General features: G+C 36.5%; 1 protein-coding gene across 4 annotated transcripts in view; it reads right to left on the bottom strand.

Moving 5' to 3' along the window:
• SEL1L2 (SEL1L2 adaptor subunit of SYVN1 ubiquitin ligase) overlaps positions 1-21,801 on the bottom strand; it is a 174,313-nt gene that overhangs the window by 71,154 nt on the left and 81,358 nt on the right. For all 4 annotated transcript variants that reach the window (XM_077777533.1, XM_077777530.1, XM_077777531.1 and 1 more), the window contains exon 3: positions 15,272-15,440. Coding sequence is in view for 2 of the 4 variants with exons in the window: in XM_077777530.1 (XP_077633656.1) it covers positions 15,272-15,440 (169 nt within the window). In the remaining 2 variants the exon portion in view is untranslated. The remainder of the gene's footprint in view (positions 1-15,271; positions 15,441-21,801) is intronic.

Here is a 21,801-nt window from a genome sequence, read left to right as displayed (position 1 = left end):
CAGTGCATGTGCACATGTGCACGTGCACGCACACACACACACACCCTTCCACATCACAGTGCCTCTTGAAGTCCATTATGACACTCAGTGAAACAAACCTCTGATTAGGTGAACCATGCCTGGAACAATTTTTAAAAGAGAAGCATTTTGAGATTTGATGCCTCATTAACAAGATTACAAAAATTTAAAGTGGTTCCTGTTTTTCTTCCCCCCTGATAAACCATCAGAGTTGTTCAATTTCTTTGTTAAATTAAAAAAATTGTTTTACTTAAACGTTAATTTGCAATTATTTCGAATGCTTCAAGTTATCCAATCAATTCAGTAACACTAGACACTTTTAGTATCTAATTTCTTTGAGTTATATGTTATCTATAGCCATGAATAAAGAGGAAAAATAACGGGAAAAAACCTACCAATCTGTGATTTGAATAGCAATTGCTCCTATTACCATGTTTTCAAAGAGCAAGAATACATTTTGAAAGGCCAACTGCATGCACATACATATGAGAAACGATCTACCACTACAGATTTCCACTCATGGCTTTTATTTCTATTTGCAACTATATTTTTGACTTCCCAAATGTATTGAAACAGAAGTTTTCTTTACTATAAGAGTGGTTAGTTATCAATAAAATTCTCTTGACAACACTTTTAATTTCCTTCTTATGGTTTAACAATTTCTAAATTTGAGGAAAGCATAGTCAAGAAATGACTTGAGGAGACCATTCTGAACTTGATATAAAGATCCTTCCTGAATCCAGAATCTTCTTTCTTTTTTTGAAAATATTTTTTAAAGCTTATTTATTTATTTTGAGAGAGAAAGTGGGAGGGAGAGGTGGTGGGAGAGGGAGAGAGAGAGAATCCCAAGCAGGCTCCCTGCTGTCAGCACAGAGCCCAACGTGGGGCTTGATCTCATGAACCATGAGATCATGACCTGAGCCAAAATCAACAGACTCAGCCACCCAGGTGCCCTGAATCTGGAATCTTCGAAACAGCCAAATAGTGGATGCCAGTTGTTCTTTCCTGAGAAGGGCTCTAAGCTGACTTGAGAGGCAGTGGGGATGAGCATCAGGAGTAAAAGAGGGCGGAGTAGGTATGCCAGATGACAGCAAGTATGGGAAGTACTTCAACTAGATGAATTTGTATTTCAGTATTTGTCAGAGACATAATTTATAGAGAGTTCTTGACATGTTATTACATCTGCAGTCTTAATTATTATTTCATACCTAACTTGAATGCTGTTATGGGCTGAATTGTGTTCCCCTAAATTCATATGTTGAATGTATCTCAGAATGTAACTTTATTTGGAGATAAGGTATTTAAAGAGAAGATTAAGTTAAAATGAGGCCATTAGGGTGAGTCTTAATCCAGTATGACTGGTGTTATAGGAAGAGAAAGAAGACATCGAGGGATGCAGACACTGAGAAAAGACCATGTAAGGATACACTGAGAAGGTGGCCACCCATAAGCCAAGGAGAGAAGCCTTAGAATGAAACCAACTCTGTTGGCACTTTGATCACAGACTTCCAGGCTCCAGAACTGTGAAAAATAAATTTCTGCTGTGTAAGCCACCTTGCCTGTAGTATTTTATTATGACCTCCCTAGCAAATTAATACAAATACCAACTCTGGATTACATGGAAAACAAGCTGCTCCATCTTCCTGTCAGAAGGGATGCACCCAACTCAGATTCCTATCAGATCAGTGGCTACCTTCTAAAAATAGGAGGGACTGTAACTTCCCATGGGCTCCCAAGGTCTCCAGGTGCTGGACATCTGACTTGCCCAGGCAGTAACCCACCTCTGAAAAGGTCATTTTCTCACGATTATGCTCTAGGTAGTCAGTGTATTAGGTAGACTTTCCATGTGTCCAGCAATCCTAGGACTCAGCTCACCTCTCTGTAGGATGATGGGAGAACTGAGATTCCATGCCTTCTCTTGCTGACCCTTCAACTATAAATTTCTCTAATCAAGTCAATTCCTTAATCCCTATCACCTGTTTTTATGGAATTCATGAAGAATCCTCTTGTTGATAATGAATTCCAAAGCAAAACTTTGGAACAAAAAGGGCTCACTTGCTTGCTGCAGATATTAATGGAAAAGAAAAGAGCTAGAAACAACTTATTCTCTGTTATTCATATGTCTACTTGTCCATTTAATTAGTATAAATTGAATACTTCTCATGTGTTAGACACAATGCTAGATAATGTGTTTCCAGAGACGATGGAGACACTGTCTGAGCCTGGCAGTGGAGATTGACATGTTTACCCAAAATTACAATGCCATGTGGTAGGCACTCTGTAATAAGGCACTCTGAGAGTACAGGAGCCTTCTTTGTTTGTAAGCAATAGAAATCTAATCTGATTGACTTAAGAATAAGCAACTTATTGGGAGGCTGTTGAAAACTTATAAACTCACTGGGGTAAGGTCTCAGGAATCAAAACTTTCTGGAAGCAGGGACACAGATGTTGCTATGGGAATGGATTGAAATCCAGTCCTTTTAGGATCTTCCCCTCTTTGCTCCAGACTCCATGGCAAGTCTGATGGGTCTAATTAGGGAAGACAAAGCTTCTCATTACATTCCTGTAAGAATTTATCCACTGGGGAAGACTTAATTCCTCATAAAGAAGTTGAGATGGTGAGAAAAGTAAAATGGATGATGAGAAGCCACCAAACAGCAAATGCCCACTGAGGCACCTGACTCTTGCCAAGGGAAATAAAGAAATCTTCATAGATGAAAGGACACCTCAGATAGTTCTTGAAAGGAGGGTAGGAGTTTGTTAGGCCAAGATGAAACTGGCATTCCATTTGGAGATACCAGTCTATGCAAATGAAACAATGGAACAATGAGGTAGGGGAGGTGGTGTATCTTAAATAAAGAATGAGGGCGCTTGAGGGTCATGTTCAGTCATGTGGTCCAGGCTGGCTATGAGAGTAAGGGATATTAAGGGGAGTGGACGGAGGGATGAGAGGGGAGTGGGGATAGGGAACAGAGGTCATTGTGAAGGTGAAGGCAGGTTTGGTACAGGAAAAGAAAGAGCAGAAGTGGTAGGCAGTTGGCTCTGATCAGACACAATTATTTTGGAGTTTGAAATTATATGGATGAAACAAGTCTACATGTGGCTGGTAAGTGACTGAGGAGAATAGAAACAAAGATTACCGGAAACGTGGAGGTCTAGCAAAAAGGACAAAGTCCTCAACAGGGATATTTAGCCCCCTCAGGGTACTGGTGGCCTGAAGCCATTGACAAAGTGGTAACAGCACAACCCCTTGCCCACGGGAAAGGGGAAATCGTCTAGCGCAATTCATTCTTAAAGCCCTAAACTTCTCCTGAAACCCTATCTTTGCCCAACTCCTTCCCATGTCCTATCCTGTATTCCTCAGTCTCTTATATGTTTCACCACATCTAAAACTTTAACATTTAAATTCAAATTCAAATAAATAAACAAATACCATTTAAGTATTTAAATTGGTATTTAAGTACCAACTTAAAAAGCAAAAAGAAAAATATTTGTATGTTAAATTATAGTTGTATCAAAAATGACCTGAAGGATCATTGAGAGTTAAAGGAATTAACAAGTTGGAGATGAATGTCTTTTAGTCTGACTAAAAACCAGGTGCTTTCAGCATTAAAATGATATAAGCAGATAAAAATGGGAAGTTCTTTCCCTTGCAGAAAATCTTGCCTACACAGACACTGCATCCTTCCTATTTAATTTCAATTGTATTTAATATAAACCAACTTTAGCTTCTGATTTTCTGAATAATGCATCAGAAGAGCTCTTCACATTTGCCCTTAATGTCTGCCAGGCAGATACAATCCCAGATAAGGAGGGAGAATAATGATCCATTACTAAAAATAACATTCCATCTAAGAAAGAATGACTCAGCAAAGAGCTTAGTCAGATAAAGATATAATCAACTCAAATGCACTTGGATAAGAGCACAGATATCTATAATAACCAAGTTTATTCACACTGTCCCAACACCATTGTTGCTAAACATAAATACCTTCAGTAGTATTGCTAGGAAATGGCAGACAAACTGTATTATAAATGGAAAACATTTTCTCCTCAAATATCTACTAAGCAAAACTTGAAATAATAAGGATTCTGACTTTCAAAGACTAATTCACTACCCAAACTCTTAATTTAGCAGAAAGAAATATAGTTTATAAAACAAGTGAAGAATCCCAAACAATACTTATTATATTATAATAAAAGCTAACATTTATAAAGCACTTAGGCTCCAGGCAGTTTTTTCATTGACTGTGAGAGGACAGAGCTATTATCATTTCTGTTTTACAAATAAGGTGATACAGGCACAGAGAGGTTAGGTAGCCTGCCCAAGGTCATACAGTTAGTCCCTCATAGGCAAGAATTCACATGTAGGTAGAATGACTGCACAGTCTGCTCATACTGTTTGTCAGAGCTATACAATATGCAGAATTATGTGAAGAACACAAATTTACTATCAATTACTGAAAAATTTGAAAAATGAGTTCAAAATAAATTTAAAAATAGGTGCATTGTAATTTAAGTATTTAAAACAATGAATTGTTTGTAGTAATACTTTTTTTAAAATTTTATTTATTTTTTATAGTAATACTTTTTTATCTGACATTATTTTTTTAATGTTTATTTATTTTTGAGAGAGCGAACACAAGAGGGGGAGGGGCAGAGAGAGAGAGAGAAACACAGAACCTGAAGCAGGTTCCAGGTTCCAAGCTGTCAGCCCAGAGCTCTACGTGGGGCTCAAACTCATGAACTGTGAGATTATGACCCAAGCCAAAGTTGGACACTTAACCAACTGAGCCACCCAGGTGCCCCTATCAGACATTACCAAGAAATGTGTTTCATATAAATAATTTTTTCCCATTACATGAGTCATATCTTATTTTACTTTGACTGTTTTCTGATGGAAATCTGTCTAAAAAGTATACAATATATTCCTCCACCTTCTGCAATAGAAGATAATGAGCATGATTTAATCTGGTGTTGATGATTCAGAGCATCATTATGCACACCTGACCATACCCAGACTTGTTGATTTAGACATGATTACTTAAGAAAACAATGCTTGTAGGAAACCTTGGATAATGGAAAGCCCTTCAGTAATGAGTGGGAGCAAAAGGGACAAGAGAAAGATGGTGACAGGCTATATTCAAGGCCCTGTGTGGGGGTAAGAATGCCTGCTGGCTGGCTTAATAATTAGCTGCACTTGCTAATTTGCATCACTTTACATTACTGTTTCCCAAAGGGTACATGAGATAATTGTAAGTGGTACACACAAACTTTAACATTTTGATAGTTAATATACTTACTGTATTTTCATCTATAGATTCTGTGTGGCAAGTGGTACTAATTTTCATTCTTTTCTCTAAAAAATTAATCATGAAATATTTTGGACATAAAAAAAAAATCCAGAAAAGAAAACATACCTCAACATAACCTTCCTGTTTCACATAATTTAACAGATGGTAACATTTTGCCTTGTTTGTTTTAGGGATCTCTCTAAGGAAACAGAATGGAACAAATACACTCAAAGCCTCCTCCTAACGTACTCCCCACCCCTTGTTGTCTCTTCAGAGGTAGCTATTGTTCTGAAATTGCTATGCAGCCCTTTTACTACATATATGTACCCAGTATTATTTCTGTACTTTATATAAAAGCATCATACTATATATACTTTTGCAATTTGCATTTCACCTTTTGAGATTTATTTATCTGGATACAAGTAGGCTTCATTCATTCATTTTAACCAGTGCCAATGGTCAAAATTCTTTGTATGACTAAACCAGTTTATTCATTCCTCCATTATTTACCCTACCCATTCCACAGATATTAGCTTTTTCCACTTGAATGCTACCAAAACCAATTCTGCAATGAAAATCTTTGCACACATTTTCTCATACAGATATGTGAGAATTTCTGTAGGATATATTTCTAAAAGTACATATGCCAAGTATAGCATATAAGCATCTTTTGTTTTTTTAATTTTTTATTTTGTTGAATAGTTTATTGTCAAATTAGTTTTCACATAACACTCAGTGCTCATCCCCACAAGTGTCCTCCTCAACAGACGAATGGATCAAGAAGATGTGGTTTATCTATACCATGGAATACTACATGGCAATGAGAAACAATGAAATCTGGCCATGTGTAGCAACATGGATGGACCTTGAGGGTGTTATGCTGAGCGAAATAAGTCAGGCAGAGAAGGACAAATATCATATGTTTGCACATATAGGAGGATTAGGAGGAACTTGACGGAGGAACAAGGGGGAGAAGAAGGGCAGAAATGGTGGGGGAAAGGGAGAGAAGCAAACCATGAGAGACTCTTGAATGCTGGCATGGAGGAGGGCATATAAGCATCTTAAACTTTACTAGATATTATCATATTGCTCTTCAAATAGGGCACACCATTTCCAACAGTGATATATAAAAATTCTCATTACCTTAAATTTTGGGTTGCTTATGTTGTTATCTGATCTTTTAGTCCTGCCAATCTATGTGAAATGGTAAATCTTTATCAAATTTGAATCTCTGCAATTACTAGTTAAGTATATTTATTGGTCTTTGTTTTTTTTTCCTCTTCTAAGAATTGTCTGTATCCTTTATTCAGTTAAAAAAATTTTTTTAATGTTTAATTATTTGCGGGAGAGGGAGACAGAGTGTGAGTGGCGGAGGGGCAGAAAGAGAGACACACACACAGAATCCCAAGCAGGCTTCAGGCTTCGAGCTGTCAGCACAGAGCCAGACACAGTGCTTGAACTTACGAACCACAAGATCGTCACCTGAGCTGAAGTCTGACACTTAACCAACTGACCCACTCAGGGGCCCCTTGGTTGAGTTTTCTACTTATTTTTCCTGTTGATTTGTAGGTGTTTTTTGTACAACCAATTATTTCTTGTTATAATATCTTCTTTTAATGTGTGGGTTTTCACTCTATGATTAAAAATAGCTATTAAAAATTTTACCTTTAAGGTAGTCAAATTTATTAATTTTGTCATCATGGCTTTACTTTAGTCTTTTCTAATAATTCATTTCTTATACCAATATCTTAGTTATTTTATTATTAAAATTCTGATATTTATATTTAGGTCTTTAATCTACCTAGAAGTTACATTTGTGTATGAGGTGAGAATGGGATCTGATCTTAATCTTCCAAATGAGAATCAGTTGCCTGCATACAATCTGTTTATTCTTTCACAGCTGATTTGTAATATATCCATCATATACCAAATTCCTCTTTATAAATGGGGCTGATTCTAGACTCTTTTCTATTTTTTTAATCCATATGTCAATACCATACGGTTTATACAAATATAATTTTGTAGTATGAATCTAGTGGGGCAAGTTCCACTTCTCACTCTACTTCAAAAGTATCTGGGCCATAGCCAAGTCTACATTGAGACTTGTTTTCATATATACTATTAAAATTAGTTTGTTGGCTTCCATGAAAACCCTTTTGGGCAATTTTTAAACTAATTTGGCAAGAAATGATATCTCAGAACTTTGAGTCTTCCCATTCATAAACATAAAGACTCTTCAGTTATGCAAGTAATTTTTATATTATTCAATAAAATTTTATGTTTTTCCTCTTCTTAACAGCTTATAGATCTTTTGTTAGATTTATTCTTAGATACCTTTTAGTTTTTATTGCTATTTTAAATAATATTTAATAATATTTTAGTAATTTCATTTTTAGCTGTTTTTGTATCATATACAGAAATGCTATTGATTTTTATATATTAAATTTAAATCCAGCAACTTCGCCAAACTCCATTAATTTTCATGGTTTAATAGATTTTCCTGAATTTTTCAACATCGACACTGTATCATTCTGGTGAGTTATTCCTTTGAACGTTATGTGATGTTTTCCCCTGTGAAAGACTAAATAGAGGAAGAGCTTCCTCAATATATGCCTAAAATGGGAAGTGGCTTATCTGTTTTTTCCTAATATCCCTTTCACTGCACGCACAACTCTGTAAAACTCTCAGTTTTATTCACAGCTCTTCATTCCAATTGCCTTGTCAAAAATCCTAATGTCTTTTTGATTTTCCAGGCTGGGATTTAAAATCCAAGGCTCATGCATTACCAGCTCTGATCACAGTTTGCCAAAACATCAATTTGCATCCCTATTTTTCATCATTTCTAGCGCTTGGGGATTTGTTTCCTCTGAACCCAGCTTTGCATTGACAGAGAGAGAGAGAGAGAGAGAGAGAGAGAGAGTTTGGTATATTTTAGGCATTAGTTTTAGGTATTTGTAGCAGTGGGGTCTTCATACTTGATTAACCTATCATTTTGCTAGAATGGGAGATCTTTAGTAATTTTCTTTTAAAACCAACTTGTTAAAAAAAAGTTCTGTTGATTTAAAGAAAAAAATCAGTAATAGGAAAGGTATTAAATGGTATGTAGGTTGCATTCCCTGAGAAGCAGACTCTAAGAGTTTAGGGTGTTTATTAAGATACCCCAAGGGAAAACGAACATGTCATTAAAAAACAAGAATGAATGTGAAAGCATTATGTTCAACTGTAAAACAATATTCAAATATACTCTATAAATGGAAGGCTCTCTTATGTTTATGTGGCACTTACAGTATAGTATATTGCAAAGAATGCTGAATTTGGAGTCAGAAGACCTGATTTTGCATCCTAGCTTTATATAAAAAGAACCCAACTCAATTTAACTCAGCAAATATTGATTCACATTAAGTATGTGACAGATACAATGCCACGCACAGATCTTGCCTTGAAGTAATGGGAGTGAAAATGCTATTGGTTATTACTTGACAAATTCTAGGTAGGGGAACAATAGAAAATGGGTAAACAGTTCCTCTCTTTTCAAGATGTGGAGAAACATATTCATGTTCTAGAAGCAGCTTGATGTTAATCTCTTTGATCTCTAATAGGTTATTATATATGGTTTGTAAGCCTTGAGTTAAGGATATGTGGTCACTAAGAATTAGGAAAGGTTTTTGATAATGTTAAGTTAAATCAAATCTCATTTCTCTAATGTGGAAGACTAGTAAGTCTTGGAAATAGCACTTTTATAGAACTTTTATAGAACACCTATATTCCATGTTTTATGATATCCTATGTGTAAAATGCTAACGTGGGAACTGAATGGAGAATAAGGATTTTAGCCAGCTTGATAACCATGTATAACCTATATTCCTGGTTAATCTACATCCTGTGAAGTTCAAAAGAGATAGAGAAGGTTACTCTACCCTCTTAACTTGTGATTCAAGAGGTACTATTCCTAGACTGTCTCACATTGACCCACAGTGAAACCAACAACTCTTCAAGTTGTTCCAAAGAATATTCACTCTTGAAAAGCATTTGTCAGGAATACAGATTTTTACCAATGATTTCATAGAGCAGAGTGAAAGATCATTAATTCTAAGAACAAAAACAACTTTAATGGTCATCTTAGGCATCACTGATTTTAAAATATCAGTTGGGTTTCCCCAACTTTGGATTTGTGTTGGTTTCTCAAGTTAGCACAGTCAATAGCCATCTTTCTGGCTCCTTATATCTGCTCTCTTTGTATTTGTTCTCCCATTCTCTTTTCTTCTCACTCCTGCAAAAACAACAAACTTCTTCTCCCTGGCTCTACAGTGCAATTTCTTTCCATGTGTAAATATTTGGAATCAGCTGACACCAGGCTTCTGTGTTGAGTTGGAGGTGGGGGATCAGGAAGAGACGTTTACCTACCTTTTATTCACAAATACCTATTAAGCTATCTTCCATAACAAGGTCAGTGTACACTGTACAAGGCACTCTGATAAATAAGGTTTTATTTTCTCAACCTCATCACTAGATTTTTATGTGGTTGATCAGTGGGTAAATATAATTCTAGAGATTTATGGTAGATTAACCTCTAAATTTGGCTGTATCTTGATAACTCTTCTTAAAAAAAAACTTGGGGTAAAAGATTGGAAAGATGTTTATCAAAATTTTGAGTGACAGAAAACTAAGAGAATAGCTTATGAATTAACTGATATAATAGTTGGACACAATGAAATTTAATAGACATCAGTGTAAAATTTTATACTTTGATTCAAAAATTTAGATGAACACATATGGATTATGTGTTGGTTGTCATGGTCAATTTTATCTGTCTACCTGGCTAAGCTAGAGTCCTGTCATTAAATCAAAGAGCTGTTGTTTCTGTGAGGGTATTTTATAGATGTGGTTAACAACCATGAGCAGGTGACTCTAAGCAAAGGAGATAATCTAGGTTTGTCTGATATAATCAGTTAAAAGGTTTTACGAATGGTACTGGGGTTTCCCTGAGGAAGAAAAAGCCTAAGAGTTCCAGCCTGCTCTTCTTGACAAACTACCTTACAGATTTGGATTTGCCTAGCCAACTCCCAGAATCACACTAGCCAATTCATTGCAATAAATCCTTTAATATATATTTCCTATCGGTTCTTTATGTTCTGGTTGAACCCTGACTGATGCACTGGGCTCACTTTCAGGTGTGAAAAAGATTTCAATTTGCTCTAAGTTTGTTATGAATCATCACTGTGAGTGGGTGCTCCAAATAGCATATAGGATCTTAGAAACAGTATGTACAAGGTACAGTATTTGGGGAGGTTAGGCACCAGCTTCATTGTAGGAGTTCACAGAGGGGTTGGGTTGTTCTTTCCAGCTCCCACTACCATAATTTAATACAGACTAACACCTAAGATCACTGTCAGGAAGTGATTCTGGTTTAATGTTAATAACTCTATAAGCAACAAATATATTAAATAATGTTATAAGCTGCATTGTATGATATAGTGAGCTTAGTCACAGATATCTAAGTAGGAGTTGCTAGAGATAACTGATGAAGGATATTAGTCTAGAACATCTCCAAATTTCCCTAATTAATTCTATGATTCTGTACCTTTACTTTTAATACCTATACTTTTATTGCTTGTCACTAAAAGTCCTCATTCTTGTCGTTTATGCTATCTAATTTCCCTTGTTTAGAAAACCCAGTGTATTGGGTGTCTTCTGACTGCCTTTCTAGATCCTCTCCATCCTGCTCTATGTCCTGGGACACAAACCCCTATGGACTCCATCAATGGTCTCCCTTCCCTTGCAGCTTCTGGTTAGGGTTGGTCGAAAGGCACCAGCAGGATATATGAAGGGAAGAGAGTGAGGCAGGGATATTTATTCGCTGGCTCCTCAATCTGGGTTGCTGCAGGATGGCTTTATCACTTGTCCTGAGGTCACATTTCTATCAGAAAGCTCTCTCTATGGCAAGCCATGAGAGACTCTTGAATGCTGACAAAAACTGAGGACTGATGGATGTGGGGGGGAGGAGGGATGGGCATGGAGGAGGACACTTGTGGGGATGAGCACCGGGTGTTATGTGGAAACTAATTTGACAATAAACTATTTGTAAAAAAAAAAAAAAAAAAGAAAGCTCTCTCTACATAATATACCTCTTAGTTTCTTTCTCAGCATTCCAGTAGCTACTACTGCCCTATGACCCTTCAGACCCAGGTGTGGTAATAGCATTGCTGTTACTAGCCTGGGGGTTACTTGGTGGTTTCCTTATATCTGTCTATACTTTTGAAATGAATTTGTTAATTCATTAATGTTGTTTGTATTTATTTTGAGAGAGAGAGCACGTGGGGGAAGGATAGAGAGAGAGGGAGACAGAATGCCAAGCAGGCTCTGTACTCCATGGTCAGCACACTCCATGGTCAGCGCAGAGCCCGACACGGGGCTCGAGTTCACAAACTGTGAGATCATGACCTGAATGGAAATCAAGAGTCAGATGCTTAACCAACCGAACCACCAGGTACCCCCGTCTACACTTTTAGAAATAAACCCTTTATTAAACTTTTCTTAAATGACTCCATTTAAATGTGCTATTTGTTTCCTATCAGAACTCTACCTTGATACTCAGGTACATGCATGTCAACATTTTTATGTCATATCCAGAGCTCTTCAACTGAGCAGTGAAGCAGTCCTTGGGAGTAAATGTGGAAGAAAACACTCCAAAATTATATTGAGATTAAAAAAATTAAAAATCATTATCAAATAAGACTCACATAAAAATTATCAACTAGAATCAATAAGAATTTCTGGAATCCCTTAGTTCTCAATTTCTATCTATTGATAGATAGAAATATTGGTCTTATTAACAGTGAGCACCTTTCTATATGTGTACTTCTGTCAGAAAGAAGTATTTTTCTAATTTATGTAAATCTTCAGACTCTTAGAAGACAGGGCTTCTCAAATGTCCTTGGAACATTTAGGTATTCAGTGATGAATGCATGTACACTCTCTAGGGGTCTGGAGAACAGGAAGGCATTTCTCTGAAGTCTTTGTTTTGATATCAAAACATGAATTTTGAAATCTTTAACATACATTATAGCTGTTAGTTCTAAAATAAAAATGTTTTCAACTATTTACTATTATTTACTTCCCTTAAAACCTTCAAGTAAATTTGGTGCTCAGGAAATTGCAGCATTTTTATCATGTAGTTCAATATTTGCCCAAAGCCATTTTGAGGAGCATGACATTAAAATGTCTTGATTATTATCACCTTACTTTTGTGAGAAGCATATGGCATAATGCCTAGAGAACTTTGGCACCAGACCATCTAAGTTCAAATTCTAGTTCTCCTACTAAATAACTTTTGTGATGCAAAGCAAATATTTCTCTGTGCTGCAGGTTTCATGTGTTATAAAGTAGAGATAGTATAACCTATTTTATATTGGGTAAAGCACTTAAAACAATATAGAAAAGTCTCAATTAGAGATAGCTTATTATTTATTATTAGAGATATAATATAACCACTTCTACATAAGGGAAAGAGATCTATTTTGAAGGGTGGTATTATTTACTCTTTTATTTTTTACTTTATTATATTTATAAATTCCAGTATAATGAACATATAGTTTTATATTAGTTTCAGGCATACAATGTAATGATACACTTATTTACTTATTTTATTTTATTTTTTTAAAGTTTATTTACTTATTTTGAGAGAGATAGAGAGAGAGAGTGAGTAGGGGAGGTGGGGAGAGGGAATCCCAAGCAGGATCTGCGCTGTCAGCATAGAGCCCAATATGGGGCTCAATCTCATGAACTGTGAGATCATGACATGAGCTGAAATTAAGATTTGGATGCTTAAGACAATTTGACAGTAAATTTTATTTAAAAAAATGTAAGCAATGAACCATGGGAATCTACGCTCAAAACCAAGAGCACACTGTACACATTGTATGTGTACAGCCAATTTGACTATAAATTATATTAAAAAAAAAAGATTTGGATGCTTAACCTACTGAGTCACCCAGGCATCACTCACTTATTTACTCTTTTAAACAGAAGTTCCTTCAACAATCTCTACCTTTCTTACTTGCCAAATTAAGCAATACTTTTCTTTTTCTTTTTTTTTCTAGTGTTTTATTTATTTCTAAGAGAGAAACAGAGAGAGAGAGAGAGAGGGAGAGAGAGAGAGAGATTGAGAGTGTAAGGAGGGGAGGGTCAGAGAGAGAGAGGGAGATACAGAATCTGAAACAGGCTCCTGGCTCTGAGCTAGCTGTCAGCACAGAGCCTGATGTGGGGCTCAAATGCACAAACTGTGAGATCATGACCTGAGCCAAAGTCAGAGGCTTAACTGACTGAGCCACCCAGGCGGCCCTACTTTTCATTTCTTCTATCTAACTTACTTACTGATGTCCACAACACACTAAATACTTGCAGCTAGTGGGATTCTTTTTAGTAAATGTGTTCAGTTCTGTTCCCCCACCTGGCATGCTTATCAATGATCTGGAGTGTTTGATCCCAAACCTCTCTGGGTCAGTTTCCCTGTTTATCGTAATTATAGAATTTAATTAGAAATATGTAAACTGGAGCAGCTGGGTGGCTCAGTAGGTTAAGCCTCCAACATCAGCTCAGGTCATGATCTCATGGTTGCTGAGTTTAAACTCCACATCGAGCTGGCTGCTGTCAGCATGGAGCCTGCTTCAGAACCCTCTGTCCTCCCCTTTCTCTGCCCCACCCCACCTGTGCTCTCTCTCTCTCTAAAAACTAAATAAAACATTTAAAAAATATGTAAACTGATTACAAAAAGAAAATGTATTTCTATTAATGTTACTGAAAAAAATTGAAAAAACTTGATAAAGGAGAGCCCTTAATAATTATCCAATTTAATTTTAGGTGAAGCATCTATAAATTACTGAGGAAAAAGTCTACAAATATCTGGAAGGATTCTGTTCACAGATTGTTCCATAAATGTTTTTAGTCCCTTGTTTCATTGAAAACGTAAGATGAGAAATCATGGATGATGCAGTCTGAGTGTGGTTTGTACTAGAAATAACAATCATTAGACCAACGCTAAATAAAAGGCAAGCTATGTTTCTACATCAAAAAATGGTCAAATGAATATTTCAATGTATATGACTTAGATTTAAAATAAAGATGTTACATAATTTTATAATGCCATTAAAAACTGATACCCTTAATTTTTCTCTGCCAAAGAAGTTTCCCTCTCTTAAAAAAGATGCTAATAAGATAGAAATTCATACATATCTGTTAGAGACGAGACAGTTTTCATGAGACAGACTTAAATGTTGGAAATGATTCCTAAGTTTTATAACTGAGGGCTAGTTAACTGATTCTAGTTAACTGATTCATACAGAAGCTATGTAGACATTGTTTATATTTTCTAGACCCTTCCTGCATCCAGAGAAATCTATCAACTAACTGGGTATGTTTTTCCTAGGAAAAGATTTAGATTGCTAGATTAGAAAAAAAAAGGGACACTATATGAATTTTGGTTTTGTTTTAAGTATGAGTGGTTCTATTAGAATAATAAGTATTTTATCCACATAATTTTGGAGATTTTTAAAAAAAAAGTTTATTTACACTTGAGAGAAAGTGAGTGGGAGGGGCAGAGAGAGAGGGAGACAGAGAATCCCAAGCAAGCTTTGCACTGTTGGCTAGGAGCTCGATGTGGGGCTGGAATTCATGAACAATGAGATTATGACCTGAGCTGAAATCAAGGGTCGATGCTACACCAACTGAGCTACCTAGGCACCGCTGGATATTTTTTTTAATCCATGAGTCCTAATTATCAACCTTGCTTATTATCATTAGAACAAATTCTGAATTTAAAAGAAGATGAAAAAATTTAAAGCTTTTGTGTGTATAAATATTTATGACTATATTCTAAGATTTTTCAGAAAGTAGATCTCAAATTTTATTTTAGATTACATCAAGTCATTTTTAATTTACATGTTAGAAAGAATTCTACTTACAATGATTTTTATTTCTTTTCGAGAGATCTTTATTTTGAATTCCTTTTATTCTTAATTTATGTTGAATCTTCTTTCTTCCTAAGGCATTTTCTCTTTGATGGATTACTTTAAGCAATTTTCTTCGTTCCAATATATGTGATAAAAATTGCTTGACTTCATTCACTGATACCTACAAAGAAAAATAGTTTTGCTAATTTTTCATGGGTAACTTAAAAATGAAACAAAAAAAGTGAAAATTTCATCTGTTCATGTCAAAAATACTAGAAATCACTCGAATTCCTGCTTTTTTCAAATCAAAATAATAGATGACTTAAAGAATTCATTTTAATAAATGTTTATTTATTTTTGAAAAAGAGAGGGAGCCAGTGAACACTGGGAAGGGTCAGAGAGAGAGGGAGACACAGATTCTGAAACAGATTTCAGCCTCTGATCTGTCAGCATAGAACCTGATGCAGGGCTCGAACCCACGAACCATGAGATCATGACTTGAGCCAAAGTTGGACACTCAACCGACTGAGCCACCTAGGTGCCCCTAAATAAAAACATTTTAAACCTACTGCATTTTCATCTGAACTGCAGAGCCATGCATTAAAACCTAAATGTTATAAATGAAATAAAATAGTAGGAGAATTGAACCAATTTTACCCTTCTAGTGGTAAGTTGTCATGGTGATATCAATTGTGTGACTAAAAAAATGAAGATGTTGGTATTCCTTATATATTACAATTTAAAAATGGATGGGAAGTATAGTGCTCTTGTGACTGTATGGACAAAAATGTAAAAAAAAAATGCTTTCTAAAGTACTTTCCAGAAGTTATATAATTAATATATTTTAACTAAGGAGATGGATTTGGGGGGATATTTTAAAACATTTATTTATTTTTGAGAGACAGAGAGACACAGTGTGAGCAGAAGAGGGCAGAAAGAGAGGGAGACACAGAATCTGAAGCAGGCTCCAGGCTCTGAGCTTTCAGCCCAGAGCCTGATGCAGGGCTCGAACTCACAAACTGTGAGATCATCATGACCTGAGCCGAAGTTGGCCGCTTAACTGAGTGAGCCACCTAGGTGCCCCTGGAGGGATTGTTTTTGAGTAGTAAAAAATAATGAAGATTTTAAGAGAGAAAATTAGAAAGCTTTATGGAGATACATATTCATGATTTACATATCTACTTTTTCAGGCAAGATTATTTTTGGAGACTGAAAAAATTCCTTTATTTGTCAACCACCACTTCAAGAAGAATTAAAGTTTTTATTTATTTGCTTTTTATACAAAACCACAATTTAAACTCCCTCTTTTAAAGATCACTTTCTGGAATGCTTAATGCCTTCCTGTGTGGTAGCTAAGGCATTAGAGCAGTGACACAGATGCTAGAGCTTGCTGGGACATAAAGTCATGTAAGGGCTTTTTTTTTTTTTTTTAAACAGCTTTATTGAGGTATAATTCATATACTATGAGTGCATAATTGTACATTTTAAGGTGCACAGCTCAGAAGCACCTGCGTGGCTCAGTCAGCTAAGCGTCCTGCTTCGGCTCAGGTCATGATCTCCTGGTTCATGGGTTCCAGCCCCGTGTCGGGCTCTGTGCTGACAGCTTAGAGCCTGGAGCCTGCTTCGGATTTTGTGTGTCCCTTTCTTTCAGCCTCTTTCCCACTCACATTCTGTCTCTTTCTCTCAAAAATAAACAAACATTGAAAAAACATTAAAAAAATAAAGTGTACAGCTCAGTGGTTTTTAGACTATTCACAGAAGGGTACGACTACCACCACAGTCAATTTTAGAACATTTTTATCACCTCAAGAAGGAACCTTGAGTCCTTCAGCTATGAGCCTCCCTATTCTTTCATTCCCTTTCCCCCAGCCTGAAGCAACCACCGATCTATGGTTTGTCTTTATGGATTCCTCTCTTTTGGATTTTCATATGAATGAAATCATATGGTATATGGGTGTTTGTGACTGACCTTGTTCACTTAGCATAACATTTTCCAGGTTGATTCATGTTGTGTAGCATGTATCAGCAGTTCATATGTTTTTATGGCCAAATAATATTCCTTACATGGATATACTGCATTCTGTTCATATACTTGTCTGTTGGTGTACATTTGAGCTGTTTCCACATTTTGGCTATTATGAATAATGCTGTTATAAACATTCATGTACAAGTTTCTGGGTGGATATGTAAGGACTTTAAATGTGATTGTTTTTATTGTAGGGTGGCCAGATTCAGCAGATAAAAATACAAGATGCCCAGTTAAATTCGAACTTCACACAAGCAATGAATTTTTTTTAAAGTAAGAATGTGACAAATATTGCATGTTAACAAACAGACCCACCCCATGTGTGATGGCTCAGAATCAACAGGCAGGTATTTAAGTCAGTGGCAGCTCTGCTGTGTGCTGTCATTCAGAGCCAGGCAGACAGAGGCTATGCCAAGCTTCAGCATGTGGATTCCAAGGTTTCCCTGAGCATTAACATCTAGCAGACAGAAAGGGATAGAGCATAGAAGAACATGTACAGAAAGGACTTTTGTTTTGTTTTGTTTCATTTGGTTTGCTTTTTTCTTCCCTCCCCTCCCCTCCCCTCCTCTTCTCTTCTCTTAAATGGGCCAGACCTGGAAGTGGCACACAGAGGCATACATTTTCCATTGGCTGAAACTGTCACAGGGTCTCACCCAAATGCCAGGAGAGAATGGAAACAATGTATCTGGACATCAGGAAGAAGTGCACATGGACCTGGATGAACCTCCAACATTCTTTGGTACAATGTGATTAGCATGTCATTGCCATGAAAGGAAAAATTTTCAATGAAAAAATAGTCAGTAGCTTTGGAGAGTAGGCAGTACAAGTTTGGCAAACACTTCTGATTGTCTGATGTTATTCTTTCTATATCCTTCTATAGAGGCCATGTTTTTGGATTTTGATTCCTTTTCTACCTGCTGAGAGTGGGAAGGGTAATAGCCAGCTGGAGTATAATGCAGCCCCAGCAGACAGCCCTTCTATACTCTAGAAGGCACTCAAAGATTATATAATTCAATAGTAAGTATTTTCTAAGTGTTTATCTCAGGGCTTGTTCTAAGAACTGGAGAGATAGCCATAAAAAATTCTTTGCATTCAAAAACTTACATTCTGGTGGAAAAATAAAAATCAACTGATAAAAGGAGGTTTTTCTTTATGTTAGAATATCATTATTAAAACTAAGTCTCCAAACATCTGAAAATGATTAATATCTTCACCCACACTGTTGGTTACCTTTCAGTTTTGGTGATTGTTTCCTTTACTGTGCAGTAGCTTTTCATCTTGATGAGGTCCCAATAATTCATTTTTGCTTTTATTTCCCTTTCCTCCAGAGACATGTCAAGTAAGAAGTTGCTGTGTCTGAGGTCAGAGAGGTTGCTGCCTATTTTCTCCTGTAGGATTTTGATGGTTTCCTGTCTCACACTTAGGTCTATCATCCATTTTGAATTTATTTTTGTGTATGGTGTAAAAAAGTGGTCTAGTTTCATTCTTCTGCATGTTGCTCTCCAGTTATCCCAGCATCATTTGCTAAAGAGACTGTCTCTTTTCCATTGGATCCTCTTTCCTGCTTTGTCGAAAATTAGTTGGTCATATATTTGTGAGTCCATTTCTGGGTTCTCTATTCTAGTTCATTGATCTGTGTGCCTGTATTTGTGCAAATACCATAGTGTCATGATGATTACAGCTTTGTAATACATCCTGAAGTACTGTAATTGTGATGACTTAAAAGGAGGTGTCTTTTTTTTTTTTTTTCAAAGAGTAGGGATAGAATTGATAAAAGTTGGTGTAATTTGACATAGGACACTGAGGGACAAGTTCTCTGATAAAATTTGAATAGACCCCTATGTGGGTAAGGAGGAAACAGGAAAGAGACTTCTGGCAGAGTGATAAGTAAAAGCAAAGGCTCTGAAGGAGGAGCACACCAGTTTCCAGTAAGTAAGATGGAGTAGCTGTAGCAGAATGGGGGAGGGAAGTAGTAAATAAGGCAGAGGCGGCCCTGAGGTCACCATCATGATTGTGAATTGTGTTTTGTGTGAAGGGGAGACTTTTGAAGCGTTCTGAGTGGAAGAGTGATACTGACTGCCTTGAATTTCAAAAGGGTCACCCTTTTTGGTGGTGGGAAAGGGTGGAAAGAGGGAGGTTCCTGAGCATTGATGGTGGCAGTGAAGAAGATGGTAGGGTGATAGCGGATGGTTTTTGAAGGTAGTTCAGAGGTACTACTGACAGGATTTTCTGTTGAAAGATTTATAATGTGCATTTTAGTTTTAAAACAGCAAACACAATGGAAGTCCGTTTTTAAACTCTAAGTTTAAAGTATGTGCTTTGCAAATGTTTTTAAACTCCTAAGAGCCATTGAGGACCAGCCATAGCTCTCAATCAAAGTGACACGGTGTTCCAAAATGCCTTACCCCACCCTACTGTCTCTTCACTTCTCTGTATCCTCAAGATTCATGGCTGGATGAGTTTTTCTTAAGCATCTGTTTGACTATATCACCGCCCAACTCAGATACCTTCAGTTCTCAGTGACAACAGTATAAAAATCAAACTCGTTTGGACAGAATCTAAGATTCTTCACAGTCTAGCCTAAAATGCCATAGTAACCTTACTTCTTACTACTCCCATACCTACATGGACATTTACAACAGTCAAACTCTTCTACCCTATGTTCCCCAAACAGAAGGCTTCTTTCCTACTCTCTCACCCTTGCTTATTCACTTTTCATTGCTCACTCTTTCCTATTTTCCAAATATCACTCTTGCTCCCAGGCCTACCTCAAATTCTTTCTCCTCAATGCTCTCCCATTTCACTCTGGCTCACAGTGATTTCCCTTCCCTCTAACCTTCTGGTGCCTTCCCTTCTTGGTTAGCAGTAGCTCACTGCTCTATGGTCTCTACAGCTGAGATCATTCTATAGCATACATTTCATGTTTTATCTACTCAATTAATTATAGATGCTTTGTAAACCTTTTTGTATAGTTCTCATCTCAAGTAGAATGCCTTGAGGAAGGGGGGATCCTAATGAATGTGTGGATTTATTTGGGGGAAATCATATGTTTTCTTTTTTTTTTTTTAATGTCTGTTTATTTTTGAGAGAGAGAATGTGAGCAGGGTAGGGGCAGAGAGAGGGAGACACAGAATCTGAAGAACACATTATCAATAGCTTCTTATTTAAAAAAGTAAGGCTTCTGCTAAGGCTAGAGGCTTAACTTAAGGATTTTTGCAGCGTATTGTTTGGATGATAATTAAAAAGTTTTATTTTTAAAACAACAAACAATTTTACTTTTTTAAAACATTTTTAAAATGTTTATTCATTTTTGAGAGATAGACAGACACAGCATGAGCAGGGTAGGGGCAGAGAGAAAGGGAGACACAGAATCCGAAGCAGGCTCCAGGCTCCAAGCTGTCAGGACAGGGTCTGAACTCACAAACAGTGAGATCACGACCTGAGCCGAAGTCAGACACTCAATGGACTGAGCCACTCAAGTACCTCACAAGTGTACTTTTATATACACAAGAAACTTTGATAACTTGTTAACATATGAACAGGTAGCTTAATCATAGTTGTTCATCATAATTACTCATACTCAAAAATAAATGTGTTATCGATTTTAAAAATTTCATTTACGTTTCATTCTTAGTATTTTCTGTTCACCACTGCTTAGCTGTGTCTTACTGTGGGCAAGTTAATTGTGATTCAGTTTATAATAAATGTAAACAATAAATGTAAATATAAAATGAGAGTAATAGTATTGCCTACGTCACTGGATTGCTGTGAAGATCATACAAGTTAATATATGTGAAAAGCCTTATACATAGTAAAATTCAATATATATTATCTATTATTATATTGACTATATATGTATTCTGTGTAAATAAATGTTACTGTTTTTCTGTTTTGTATTCTAAACTACTAGGACCTAGGTACTTTGGCTATTTAATGTGCTTTGTTCATCAGTGAACTATGAGGACTTCAGCTTGGGAAATCAGTAAACATTATTTGGTTTTTTGAAGTATAGCTTTTTATCTCCTAAGCAGAATATCTAAAAACCTTTTCACTAGCAGAAAATACTCTTATTCTATATATTTTCTGGACTAATTTCACTTAAGGCCAGTGAACAGCAATTTTAGCATATACTAGGACCCCACTGCTGCCAGAGATGTATTTGATGCTGAATATAAGTTAGACCCCCAATTTTCTTTTTTTCTTTTCTTAATGTTTTATTTATTTTTGGGAGAGAGATAGAGACAGCATGAGCAGGGGAGGGCTAGAGAGAGAGGGAGACACAGAATCTGAAGACAGGCTCTAGGCTCTGAGCTAGTTGTCAGCACAGAGCCCGACGTGGGGCTCGAACCCGCGAAGTGTGAGATCATGACCCGAACCAAAGTTGGACGCCCAACCGACTGAGCCACCCAGGCGCCCCTAGACCCCCAATTTTCTTTTTACAAATAGTTTATTGTCAAATTAGTTTCCACATAACACCCAGTGCTCATCCCCACAAGTGCCCTCCTCCATGCCCCCC

The sequence above is a fragment of the Crocuta crocuta genome, unplaced genomic scaffold (assembly GCF_008692635.1).
Source record: "Crocuta crocuta isolate KB4526 unplaced genomic scaffold, BGI_CrCroc_1.0 scaffold187, whole genome shotgun sequence".
Lineage (NCBI taxonomy): Eukaryota > Metazoa > Chordata > Mammalia > Carnivora > Hyaenidae > Crocuta > Crocuta crocuta.
Note: the sequence above shows the minus strand (reverse complement) of the source record. Positions and strands in the feature narration are given on the sequence as shown.